Consider the following 14,739-nt stretch of genomic DNA (forward strand, 5'->3'; position numbering starts at 1 on the left):
AATGGAATGGATTTATGTTTATGATTGTTTTACTCTCATGTTATTCACGCATTAATTTTGTAAAATTGTAACAGCAGTGAATGGCTAATTCTTGGTCACCTTGTATGCAACTAAGAAACTGTCCTTATTCCAATTAATTCCCACTACCGGCTTTATTTTTGTTTTCATATTTCTTTCGTAAAATTGTAAGAACAGTGAATGGCTAGTTGTTGGTCACTGTGTACGCGACTGAAATATTGCTCTTACTCCGACGAGTTCCCAGTATCTATGGTCGACCCAAGTCATTTATACCTTTTCACGTTTCGTTTGAAATATCTTCATTAAGCGTGTCAAACTCTTGTTTACACTACACTGATGTATTAGGAGCTGTCAATATTACTGGCAACAAACAAAACACCTTCGATGTTTCTGGTACATTTGAGTATTAATACAATTAATGACAATTTTCTGCTTTTAGTCTCAATGATCCAAGTAATAGCTGTATTTAATACTTGTTAGCTAATGAAAATATTAAAATACTTAGTTATTTCATAAATAATGTCAGAGGTTTGGAAATAAAACACAGAAACAGTGTTGACAATATACTGATATCCTTTTGCAACATGATATAAGGAAGTGTAGTGTGTGAAAAGCACCAAAATGTCCACCTTCAGCCTGGATGTAGGTCCAAAGTCTGGCAAGCCACCACAGAAGGTCGGTTCACATTTATGGAAACGAAGTGGAACGTCCGCCAGAGGCGCTAGAATCACACAGACAATAAACACAGCAGAGCAATCAGAAACCAGTTGTGTGGATAATTCGGTAGCAGGAAGTGAAGTGCTCCGAGGGTAAAATGCCTCCAAAAGTGATCCCATTCTGGGAGGGGTACATCACCAGCTCTTTCCGACATCGGATACAGCTACAGTGCAATTGTGAAACACTGTTCGTCCAAGGGTTTCATTTCCAAGAAGGGTATTGCCAATGTACTCAAAAGCAACAAAAATACACAGCCAGAGGAAGCGGGTGTGTGCACATTGGCACGAAAACTACACTCCAGTTCCAAACGTACAATGGATGTGGTTCAACAAGTTCAGAAGTTGGTGACCCAAGAGAATCCGCTGCCACAAAGAGACATTGCCAAGAATGTTAGAAGATCCAAATCAATTGTGCAGAGGATAATCAACCAGGATTTACGCCTGCAAGTGAAGCATAAGCCACGTGTTCACACACTCACAGCCGAACACATCCGGGAACGCAGGGTCCATTGCAAACGGCTCTATGAACGGTATTTAGCGAGTAACAAATGGAAATATGTGGTCACGTTAGACGAGGCTTGGATCTATTTGTCAAACTCCAAGCGGGTTCGAGCCATTTACTATCATCCCAAGGATGATAAGAATCACGCTAATTTTGTCCGCACGTGCCGCGAAAGTTTCCCCCGTGGCTTCATAGTGGTTGCATGTTTTTGCCTAAAGAAAAAACTTCCCCTGCATAGAGTTGCACGAAATGTGAAAATCAACGCAGCATAATACCAACAACACGTTTTGGAGCCATTATAGCGGCAGCATATTCCGTCGTTGTATGTTGCTGAGGTGTCGAAAGTCTTCATTCATCAACGCAAAGCAGCCAGCCACACGGCTCGAACAACTGTGGCATACATGGCCCGCACAGCGCGTGTAACTGGAATCCATGCTATCCCATATTTAGACATCCCTGTCAAGTCTCCCGACGCTGCACCAATGGATTTTTGTGCTTTCGGGTGTTTGAAACGAGCGATTTCCTTAAGTCGTCCACGCAAGGAGGAAAGTTAGCAAGGAGGAGTGGTCCAAACTTGATAAGATTTCTTTGAACAGAAGCCTACTCCAATCGAAACTTCGGTGTCGGGCTATAGTTTATAGTCAGGGTCGTCATATCGAGCACAACCACTGGTGGAAATACGGCTTTACGCCCTAGCGTAGGGGACACAAAATCGTTTCCATAAATGTGGACCAACCTTCTGTAGTTAATGGAATTACGAACAATGTCGATGGGGAAGTGGCGGTCTCCCTTGACAAGGGTGCACTTCCGAGAATCTACATTAGCTAACACATTCTTCTTGAGGGTTATTGGTTGAAGTACTGACTACACTTTGTGGTCGAGCGGGTTCAGATCCGGGCTGATGGAGGACCAGTCTGATGTTGAAATGAAGTCTGAAGTCTGGGACATTGACCCGTAGCTTGTGTACGGGAGCAAATTAGCAAATTCCTGTTAGTTGGAGAAACATAGTGTATTCAGTGGTTTCACAATGAGCTATGACGGCTTCAACAATGTGGTTTCGTACACAGTAGTCTATGTCTTCATTCCTAATTTTAAAAAAAGACTTGTGCCGCTGAAGCTCATACCCCATCACATCACAACTGATGCTGAGAGATGGGAACTTCCCACCCTGGAAACATGTTCAGCATTTTGCACTGATGATGATGCTGCGTACACACGGTCATTTTGAGCATAAAGGACTGCTCTATTGCGAACAGCTTCTAGTCGGCTTCCACCACTCTTTGCTGGCGAACCATTAGTTAGGAAGTAGAATGTACGTTGTTTGTAGGCTGAGTCTCAAATCCTTATTAAGCACTCGTGACATTGATTGCGTCCTGATAGGGTTTCGCCGAATCCTTGCAACTATGACTTTAACTACCTTGGTGTTCTCAATGTGCGCGGTCTACCACTATGCTGCTGGTTACTGAAACTTCTCGTTTCATTGTAACGCTGGATGGTGCGATAGACAAATCGTTCACTGATTTGCAGGAGTTTCAGGGTGGCGAAGATCCGGTGGTGGTGGCATACTCCCTTTGTGTAGCGCTAGGACTGTGACACAATTCTCGTAGTCGATTCACTACATCGTTACATATTCCCACTGGCACGCATCTCACCGTGGAATGAACAGCTCAGGGATCCACTTTGCCCACAATACCCATACCGAGATGGCAGCACTTGCTCATACGGCGGTCAAAATCTCTGACAATATTTATGAAATAACTAGATATCGTTTAAAAAGATAACACGAACCATGGTGGTTTATCATAAAAGAAAGAAAATCCACTCTTTCTGTTTTGTTTTAGTATTTTATTTCATTTTTTAAAGGATACTTATGTTCGTAATACCAAGACTGTTTTATTTTAAACTATTTTATTACAACAAGGTAACATATTTGCCAATATGTTCTGTTTAGCTATAGTATCGATTCCGCCAAGAATTTTTGTTAGAAATCCCTTAAACTTACAAGGTATGAATCAATATTCGTTACAAGTTGTATGCGCATAAAGAAGCACGCGTCTGTTATCCTTAGGAAAAGATAAACAATAGACATATCTGCTAAATAACTGAATTTTGCTATATATCACCTAAATAAATAAATGAATAATTTCTTGCAGCAAAATAAAAACTGAATTTTTATTGACAACGAAGATACTTTTTAAAGCTACAAAACTTCTTCTCTCGATATTCTCGGGAACTATACATGAGAATTTACTCCCAAGCATGTTACTTTGAGCAACTGGGTATGATCTATCGACTGATACATGTAGTTATCTTTGAACAATATTTTAGTTAAGCAAAAATTAAAATATATTTTAGACTAGATCTCATTGACCATACTACTTACATTATCGTTTGCCAATATCATAAAGAGCTTAACGAGAGTATATTTCAAGATCAGTTTCACCTCATTAACCGGCCCAAAGAAATTATTTTATCCATTTTCACGAAAACTTCCACTCATCCATATCATTTTGCTCACCTCAATAAAATCCATTGATTATTACATGTCCCGTCTTTGGACTTTTTTTCTTCTTCGTTAAACGCTAATAATACTGTAGAATTAGTGCAATCAAATCACCTGGTGATCATATGAACAGATCGACGAACACAATCATCAATCATTTGTTTTTGAGGGCTCGATTTAATTTCGTTACGGACATAAGTAACAATGACTTTGCGGGGTCAAACTCTTATTGGAAACGTGCTACTTACAATTTTCGTACAAATTTATTTGATGCTTATTTGGAGTTAACTACGGATATGCTAAGAAACAATTTTGATTACGTCACTTCATGAATAGACTTTCAAATCTGACATACGTACGTAATCTTTCATCGAAGGCGTTTGTTAAGAGCTGCTGTCTGAGACGCTGAAATAACGGGAAATTACTGCTGCTACAACGCTATATTCGCATGCTTTTACAATACTTGAAAATAAATTATTTCTAACCCCAGCCTTCTCCATATGTTCTCAGTTGAACTATACTTAAATAACGAACATATCTTAAGTATAATCATAACAGGATCTAACCAATTATTACTATTATTATTTAAAAAAAGAAGTAGCTTTGCCGTGTGTCAGGAACTTTGGTTAACTAGGCAGAAACTCACCTGTAATCTCCTGTTTAATATTATTTTGCCACCCTCTGCACCATACTCTGCTTCATATGGAAAACTCCAATCACGAACAAGAAACTGCAACTTTTGGAAGGGTTTTGTAGAGCAGTCTTCTAAAGCTAGTCTACCATATTCTGTAAATAACTGTAAAAAGGAGAAAGTTGTCAAAATAATGGAAACACACCATCTTTGTTAATTAGTACCACTGAAAATTTGTGTATTATCATTAAAGCTCGGAATTAATGGCGAAATAAAAGCCCGAAAATGGCTGGCAAAATTGCAAAATAAACTCCAAAGATGACAGGTAAAATGGCAAAATAAAATAAACAAGCAATCACGAACTTTGGGGAAAAAATAGATACTAAAATATGTAAAAGCTATAATAGGCTATAATCCGTTTACTAATCGAATAAAATGTTTCATTTTGCACTTTGTACTTACCACTTAAAATCCTGGAAACTTGCGCAACCCGTGAAGGGACGACATCTAACAATTCATTCGCCATTCTTCAGTAGTACAGAAGGCTCTTTCATCCTTATGGTAGCAATTTGCAGTCACCACCAGAGGCGCTAGTTTCGCGTCAGCAACGTGACGCACGCAGTACGGAGTAGCTAGACACTTGTGTACAAGCCATGCAGAGGAGATACGTGTGTGAGCAGAATGTCGCCGAAAATCGACCCATTTTGGGAGGGCTACATCGTAGCACTTTTTGATATAGGCTACAGCTATAGCCGAATAAGAACGCAGTGCACGAAGAAAGGTTTCACAGTGTCTGATAAGGGAATTAATGCAGCCATCCATCGCAACGCAAACCTAGAGCAAACAATTGCCATGCGTCGTCAAAAGGGGCAAAAAGAAGCAGCCGGCTCTACAACGCAGTCAAGACGTCATTGCCAAGGTCCGCCGGTTTGTGACCCAGGAGAATCCACCCACTCAACGTGACATAGCGAGGCATGTTGGACGATCAACTGCAACTGTACACCGAATCATACGTGACAATTTGGGACTCAGAAGTGCACACAAGCGGCGGGTCCATGTTCTGAAGCCAATGCACATCGCAGAACGGTGGGTGGCATGCAAAAGGCTGTATGAAGGTTACCTGGCAGGTGACAAATGGCGTTATGTGATCACCTCAGATGAAGCATGGGTCTATTTGACAGGATTCCAGCAAATGCGTGCAATTTATTACCGCCGCAGTGATGGAACCGATCATGCAAAGTGGGTTCGCTCCTGCAAGGAGCGTTTTGCAAAGGGATTTATGGTAGTGACGGGTTTCTGTGCAAAAGGAAAGCTTCCGATACACCGGGTGTCATCAAATGTAAACGTGAATGCAGCGTATTATATAGAACATGTACTGGAACCCATCTATCGCCAACATGCCCCGGCTCTGTATGGCAATGACACTGACAGTGTGTTCATCCACCAGGACAAGGCCAGAGCCATACTGCCAAACGAACGGTGACCTACATGACACGTATGGAACAGGAGACAGGTGTAAAGGTTATCCCATTTCGAGACATCCCCGTCAAGTCACCAGATGCATCCCCTATGGACTTCTGTGCTTTCTGTCTCCTCAAACGGAACATCAATAAGCGTCGTCCGACCATACTTGGTGGCCTTTGGAAAGTGTGCAAGTAGGGGTGGGCGAATTTGGATCAGACAGTGCTCAACAGAGGTCTCCTTCAGTGGAAACTACGATGTCGTGCAATCGTTCACCAACGGGGCTCTCACATCGAACATGATCGCTGGTGGAAACGGGGGTTTTACCCCTAGGGCACGGGTCTGTACTTCACTATCATAAGGCTGAAACAGCCTTCTGTAACATGAAACAATAACTTAATAACACTATCACATCTTATTCACATATTAGAACAAACATTCAAAGCACAAGAAATACTAAAGTGAAGTCATTTTACACTACACAAGCAGTTTATTTTCACTTATGAAAAGTTTATCATATTTTTGTTCTCTGAAATTATTAATCTTTTTACGATTTTCAAAGGAAAGACTTTGTCTCCTGTCACAAAGAATTCGCTTTAGATGTGAAAATGATCTACAGATGTCACTGAAGCATACTTGAAACATCTAATTTGGGAAGGATCCATGTCACTGTCAACAGTTGTATCAGCATCACCTTCCATAACATTGGCGATGTTCAATTTTCCCAAATCTGGATTAGCACTTACAACACGATCACACTTACGCCGAATGTACTCGCCCTTGTCACCACGCACAACACTCAGATCGCTGAGAGTTTCATTGAAGATTTTCAGAGAACTAGCGAGAGAGTCTGTTTTCTTTTTCTTTTCTTTTTCAAGCTTGGCAATAACATCTGGTAACTTTGCAAAATGTGTTGCAATAAAGACTAAGTCCTTATTCAAGGAATTCTTCTTAAGCAAACTTTGAGCAACCTTAACTGAAGATGCATCATCCTCATCAAAAGTATCAATGATTCTTTTGATAGCTTCAAAGTTGTTAGCATAATAGAGAACACCTGTAATTCATGCCCCATTTCGTTAAGACAGGCTGTGGTGGAAGCGGAAGTTCAGAGGCTAATTCGCGAAACGCACTTGTTCGCGAAGGAGCTTTCAGAAATACCTTGTTCACATTAGACACAAGAAGGTCAACGTCAGGAAAATGAGAACGAACTTCCTCTGCAATTCTATGTAGCGCTTGTGCCAGACAGGTGACATGCAGCATGCATGGGAATAGAACCTTAAGGGCTTTTGCTGTACTTTTCATGTGTGCAGCTCCGTCTGTGACAAAAAGATGGACCTTATCGTATTTTACACATTCTGGCCACAGAATACTCAGCGATTTTGTAAAAACCTGTGCAATTGCCGTGACTTTTACTTTTTCCAGAACTTCTGATGCAATCAACAATGTTTGTGTGCCTTCTTAACCTCCCAAAGTTCCAATTACAACGTTGGCAATGGAACGTCCTAGAATACCGCAAGTTTCAATTGAAATCCATATATTTTTGTCAGCAACACTTTTACGGATATCGTGAATAGTTCTGCTGTACCCGCTATCAACGTAAGTCTTTCTCAAAGATGATTCACTTGGAACTTTTTGCTTTGTGTATTTTTCGAGAAAGTTTCTAAAGGAAACATTTTCTAACTTCCATAAAGGAATGTCCGCGTTAATTAGAGCTTCACACAGATCATTCGCAAACTGTGAGTACGCGAAGCGGAATTCGTAACTGTTCCAAGAAGATTTTGAACCTTTTTAACCAGCTGATTTGCGTGTCCTTGCAGAATTGTGTTTTGCAGTGCTTATATGGTGTTACTAAATAACGCTTTTCAGCGGAAACCACAGTTTCACATAACTTACGGAACAGTACAGAACCGCCTGTTGAAAACACAGAACGCCCGAACTCACTCTCACATTTTTCCAACTTCTGTTGTCTATAAAGACCAACTTTCGGTATCTTGAAATACTGAAACGCACATAAATACCAGTTCTGTACCACGCACGTCTAAGATTCACAATAACTGCCCACCTGACTACTTCTTGAAAGTAAGCATCTTCGTTTGTCTACTGAAACCGAACCGAACACTGCTTCAAAATTCCAAGAACTGAATTCGCACTAGCATCCCTGCCCATTCCAACGGGAATAGACCAGTTATTATCAGACACCGAGATCGCTTGGCCAGATAAGTGAGACTCAGATCTGTGGTATGCTGTCATTCATGAGTAAATAAAGAGTAGTGGAAGAGAAAACCCGTGACAATGGCAACAAATTGCTTCTAAATTGTGAAATTGCACTTTTCGTGAAAATATCATGAAAATGGTAATAATGGCACTTATGGCATTTTGCCATTAATTCTGGGCTTTAATTATCATTGCCTTGTATTAGTGCTGGGTCATTATGAATACGAAGCAACACAGTATGGACTCGTTTTTGCAATAGGTGAGATATTCGGGGTGCGAAATGAATGACCACGCTAATTTTCCAAGAGGGTTATTTATAGGTTCGCGGTTGGTTGGAGCAGCAAGTGTATCCAAGACTGTCAATGTGCAAGAGTATCGAGAGCAACAACTGCGGGATGAAGAAAGGTTCGTCCCATTCTCAAATGGGTAAATTGTCTGTGTCATTGGGTTTAGCAAGACACGTGGTTGGTGTCTATGCCACATGAGGTAGGAAGAGCTGGGACCCGAGCCCATTTCTAATTTCAGGAAGATCTCACAATGAGTTGGATTCTGCCGGACTGGAGTCAAACGATGGGATTCGATAGCCGGTGATGTTGGAACGCATTCGTAAATCGTTGGTGGGGGAAGTTTGCTTTAAATGATCCGGAGTCGATACTGGACATGCCGGTAGTATTTTAATCGGTATCACTATATCAGTAGGTATGACTGGGGGATGGGCTCCGGCCAATCGCGCGAGACATATCCCACAACTAATTTTAGCAGAAATGATTGCAAATGCAGGTATTAATGCAAGGCAGGTGTTTAATAGTGGGAAAAGGAAGTAAGCAAATTTCGAAATTGTACCAACCAGTAATTGACAAAGGAAAGCTTTTGTTTTCGGTAAAGCAGGCGTATCGTGGTCATCGAATCTTCTTTGGATGGTGGCACTGGGCTCATAATGCGTAAGTTCCCCATCGTAGTAAAGCCTGGAGTTACACCAGGAATCTGGATCATTATTTCAAACTTCCTCATCTTCAGTCTGTATCAGAAGCAACGTTCTCCATACATACAGAAACTCATGGGAATCATAATCAGAGAAGAAAATTAGTGGACGGAAGTCAACCTTAAGTGAAACGGATCGCTAAATATTGAAGAAATCTACCACAAAGAACCATATAGCTAACGCGGCACAACTGACTGCAGACCTAAACCAGCGCTACGAACGATCTGCTCCTACAATCACAATTGACAAAAGCTGCATAATCTTAACATCCGCGGAGAATGTAGAAGTGAGAAAAAGGTGATACCGAAAATATAAAACATGTACCGTCTGTAAATAATCTATAATGTTGTAGGCGGAAAGTGCATAAATGCTACACTAGCTAAACAGAAGAACAAACGTTATTTCAAAATGCTTTAAATGGCCGATGTAAAAGTTTTGGTAAGGAGATATGTTAAGTTTTGAATTAATGAACTCGTCTTCACATCAAGCACTCCATTAATACACACAATTTTTACGCTAGATATGTACACTCATGTCCAAAATGATTGTCGCATATCTACAATTGTCTTCTTGTAAGAATATAATTTGATAATTATTTGGCAGGGTACTTTTAATACTGATACTATGTGTATAATCGGGAAATGTGTATTTGTGGTAAATTTTATAGGAAAAGAATTATAAATACCAAAATTAGAGTGAGCGAAACAAAATGTTGCTAAATGGACAAGAAAGATTTATTTTCTTTTTATTGTTCTTATTTACTGCTCTTTTGACATGAAATTTGCCACATACATGTCTTTGCCGATTATACATATACTAACATTATAAGAAATACCGGGCGATTTCGTTATCAAATTATATTCCTACAACATATTTATAGACATACGACAATAATTTTGGACATGAATGTACATTACTCTATTTATACAATTACAGAACAGTTTAATTAATCTATAATAAATAACTTACAGGTAATTCTGTAAGATTTATTCAAATAATGAATTTCAAAGCAAACGAATTAGGGGTATATACAACGAATATAAGATAATACAGATAAATTACACATATTTATACAACGTTTATGAAATGGTGATCACCGGGTAGTAGGTATTATTTACGTACATTTTTTATTATTTTTTTTTATTTTATTTTATTTTATTTTATTTTATTTTTTTTTTTTTGCGAGATGAACAATAGATTATTGTAACATAACAACACAAAGCAACCGGCTAAAAGAGCTACAAATAACCACATTGAAGACGTATTGAGCATAACAAGACATCTGAAACTAAGTATATAAAACTATATAGGGCTATGCGATAATTGCGTATTTGGAGCGAAGCGATCCACCTTTATTGATTACTAGCTCAAATCCATTCTTCGCATGGGTTAGATAAAATATCTATGTAAACAAACTGAACAACGAAAGGACAAAAATATCAGTTATTTTCTACTACTTTTACATATCCCGGTAAACGCACTCTGAAACTCTCTGGTTCGAATTTTGAAAAAGAAATTAAAAAAAAAATGCCTCTGGCCCCCAGCCCGTGGGGGATGTATTTGGAAGTCAACGCTTGGGGGAGTATCGCCATTCATCTCAACGACCGCGAAACTATAGATTTGACACTAATATCGGTTATTTTGGATTATTTTTACGTGTCTCGGTATCTCCCCCCCCCCCCCGTTGACCCCCGGCCCGTAGCCGAATGGGGTGAATTTGGAAGTTAAAGCGATCGGAGTTTCACCATTGATCTCAGCGACCGTTAACACTATTTGGCACTAATATCGGTCATTTTCTACTACTTTTACACGTCCCGGTAAACGCCCCCCCCCCCGAGATCCCCCTGGTTCTAATTTTGACAAAAATGCTTCGTTTTGGTCTGAGGCCTGGACCAAGGTATCCGTGACCAAAATTTCGTAACTCTCAGTCCACTCGTCTGGTCCCCAGGCCGCACACAGACAGGCAGACACACAAACTAACTTTTATTTATATTAGATACACAGGATTTTTTAGTGCATCGATTGTTTTCGTGAACGAATACGACATGCAAATAGTTGAATTTGGCATATCAGCGAAAAGGATAATGCCTTTGAAAACTATGTTCGCAGAACAAAACAAAAACGCTTTGTCCTGTTTTTAATGCTGAAAATTTTATTTTCTATTGTTTACAATGAGAATTCGCCCGCCAAATGTTTTTGCAGGGTTAACTCTATGGGCATCTCATTTTTCAGAAATTATTCCTCAACTCTATTTCCGATCGCAACATGCGACCTCTTACGACACTCAGCGCGTGCTCTAGAATCACCATATCAACATTTGGTTAAGAATGGTTCAGGCACCTAGGAGGAGTATTCTGAGAAACGAACGCCTAAGTCGAGTAAAGAGGAGCTTCGCTCGCTATGCTCTGAAAAATTGTGTTCGCAGGACAAAACGAAATGGGTTTCACCGTATTTCTAATGCTGAAAATTCAATTTTCCATTGTTACAATGAGAATTCATGTACCAAATGCTTTTCCAATTTTAAGTCAATTGGCATCCCGTTTTTCGGTGATTATTCCTGAATGGTTATGTCCAATCGAGACATGCGACCCCCTACAACACTCATTGTGCTCTCTCGAATCATCATATCAAGTGTGGCTAAGAACGGTTCAGACATCTCGGAGAAGTATACGGACAAATGAACGCCTAAGTCAAGTAAAGAAGAGCTTCGCTCCAATAATCAACCAGATTTATTTCGATCACTTGCCGATCAAATAAATATTAAATTAGAACACTCTACTGATAACTCAGTGACGGAAATCATTCAACCGCATGTGTCCACAGCTACCATCATCAATTCCGTATAATCTGCAGGCCGCCACGTTAAGTGACAATTTCTTTGGGCCAAACGTATTACCTGACGCACACTGCTGGACGTACAACGTTTTATGTGGCTAATGCACAACAGGGCTCCCGCTTACCAGGCCTATTCGTCGGCATTTGACGTGGAAGAACCTGGCACGTGGATATAGGTAAAGGTGGTCCTCGCCGACGGCCGGCACGATTGCCGGACCTGAATCAACTCGATTATTACGGGTGGGTTTATCTGAATACATTCGTGTACGTCGAACCTGTGCTAGATCCTACACCAATGTGTGTGAAACTATTCAGGTACAGGTTATCGAACGTGAACGCCACTCGCTGATACGACGTCACATGGAGAACACTTTTGTAATGATATTGTGCAGTTTATTTTAAAAAAAAAAGAAAAAGAAAAAAAAGAAAACTAAAAAACGATTTTCTTTAATCTAGGTACAACTTTTAAAATGTAGGACATGTTTACCTGTTGAGATCTTGTATCTAAAATGTTTATTTAAGAATAACAGGACAGTTTTTAATTTTAAAATAGTTTTAGGTTAAGAAAAGAATGCAAAACTAAAAACAGGTACCGTTCTACAAATGAAGGGTGTAAAAGTGAAAAGAAGGGTTTATATAAGTTTTTAAGAGAGGTATTGAAGAGGTCTTTTTGGAAGGGAGTGTTAGGCAGATTTACATTGACTATACGCTAGGCTGCTCTTGGTAATAGTTTAATTACTGGATTTAGAAGGGACAGGATGGCAAAGATATTTCTTTTGTAAGTTTATCTTTTGTTAACAACAATATCTATTTTATCAAAATAGAAGCTCACATAAAAACAGAACTGCAGGTCTACTGCTAATCAAGATTTTAAAATAATAAAACAGATTTTATTGTAAATAATTTTGTGGTAAAGGTTATGTAAAAATTAATATTCAATAGCCTAATAAAATTTCATTTTTGGTAATGGAAGTCATACTTTTCATAAACGGGTCCTCTAAATTTGTAAAAATTAAAAACTAGTTAAATTAAAAATACAGTTTAACAATGTGGGACACTATGCTACCCTAAAACTCGTCTCCTCTTTACTATAACTTTATTCTTTCCAACTAAAAAAATAGTTACCAAATAAAAATAATAATAAAAAAAAAAGACGAAACACTTGGAACATCTGCTGTGACTGTCAGTTCAGTAGACTTTTCATTATTCATTGTACCACTTCACTTTGTAAGCTCACCCCAAACTTATCTATACTATAGTGTTTTCGTGAACCCACCTACAACGCGCAACGCTCCATGGACACACTGCCCCTGTTCTTACGTAGCTGCATTTCTCGCTATCGTGCCTCAGTCCGGAGGACGTATTCTGTGTGTGATTTGCAACACTCGCTATACGTTCTTCATGGAATAGCAGTGTTTTATGGGTCCCGTGGGATGTAGTAGTTATTAAGGGGGTAGTAACATATGATATTTCGCTAACTAGATCTCTCTCTTCTTCTGCTGCTGCTGAATTCGGCGCTGCTCACAACTTCGTCCTCCATTGGTCTAGTGGCTAGCGAGTATGACATTGGTGCACGTGGTTCCGGATTCTATTCCTGGTGGGAGAGCACAAAAAGAAAAAAAAAAATCATAATCCCGTTTCGTGCGGATCTTGGGCGTTCCTGTTCGTACATTGTCGCTGTTTGTAACTCTGTTCACTCGCTATTTTGCGTATTTCCTGCTTTTCTTGTACCTGGTACCTATTTTTCGTTGGGCATCGAGTGGCGACTGCTCAGCTCTCGTCTGATTATTGCATTTGTTGGGTGTGACTTTTTGTGTAATGTTTTGCGTTCGGAGATATTCGACATTATGTTAGCGACTTCGCTGATTTTTCAACATCTTCCATGTAAAAATGGTGTTGCTTTCATCTCATGTTTATTACACATTATTTGCTTATATTCATGTCTACTATTACCAAATTCACTTTATTGAACCCTGTAGAGAAATTGTTTTGTCATCCTGTAAAGAAAATAAATAAATATATTGATTCATGCACCTAAGTGCCACGCTTGTTATTATAAATGACAACCATATAGACGGCGAAATTAGGAATGAAAAGACAACTGGGATATATGTAATATACTAGAGATAACCAATTGCGGAATTTTTACTTTCCGGAATCCGGAAAGTAAAATAGGAAAGTTTTCGGAATTCGGAAAATTTCCGGATTTAAAAATTCCGGATAATTTGGCCATCCCTATAATATACCAATTGAATTCATTAAGGATATCAGAGACAAAGAAAAGAAAGAATTGTTCCGTCTCTGTAACGAAATATATGAAACAGAAGAATGGAAAATGATTTCCTGAAGACGATAATGATACCGTTGGCTAAGAAATTGAACCCAGAGATATGTGAAGACTATTCAGCTATTAGTCGACTATACAACTCGTAACGTGTGAAGCAAAAATTATATTTCGAATATTGAACAGAAGGTTATGGAAGAGCAAATAAAGTTGATGAGGAACAGTTCCGGTTTAGAAGTAGATACACAAGTGGCTTATTCAGGATAATGAGTGAAAGGTTTATAGGAGAAAAAAAGTGTACGTTTATTTATTGACCTAGAAAAGGGTTTTCGGAGTCCTACAAAAGTTTGGATTGAAATCGGGAAATTCGAAAGACACATAAGAAACTTATATATAAACCAAGTAAGTGTTAGAATAGGGGAAGAAATAACAAAGGAATGTGCAACTGGAGAGGGAGTTCAACAGGGATGTTGTCTCTCGTCCACATTATTTAGTATCTATCTAGAAGAGATAGTGAAAAAGAGCCTACATAATGAAGACGCTATTTCGGTAGGAAGCAGAATTATTAAATGTATACGGTTTGCAAATGGCAT

General features: G+C 39.3%; 1 protein-coding gene across 1 annotated transcript in view; it reads right to left on the reverse strand.

The window, feature by feature from the left end:
- Positions 1 to 14,739, reverse strand: part of atl (atlastin GTPase) — a 125,617-nt gene that overhangs the window by 41,972 nt on the left and 68,906 nt on the right. The window contains exons 3-5 of the mRNA XM_081732557.1: positions 7,725 to 7,830; positions 6,468 to 6,855; positions 4,386 to 4,584 (exon numbers count right to left, since the gene is read on the reverse strand). Coding sequence (XP_081588683.1) covers positions 4,386 to 4,584; positions 6,468 to 6,855; positions 7,725 to 7,830 — 693 coding nt within the window. The remainder of the gene's footprint in view (positions 1 to 4,385; positions 4,585 to 6,467; positions 6,856 to 7,724; positions 7,831 to 14,739) is intronic.

The sequence above is a fragment of the Thermobia domestica genome, chromosome 11 (genome assembly GCF_964235325.1).
Source record: "Thermobia domestica chromosome 11, izTheDome1.hap1.1, whole genome shotgun sequence".
Taxonomy (NCBI): Eukaryota; Metazoa; Arthropoda; class Insecta; order Zygentoma; family Lepismatidae; genus Thermobia; species Thermobia domestica.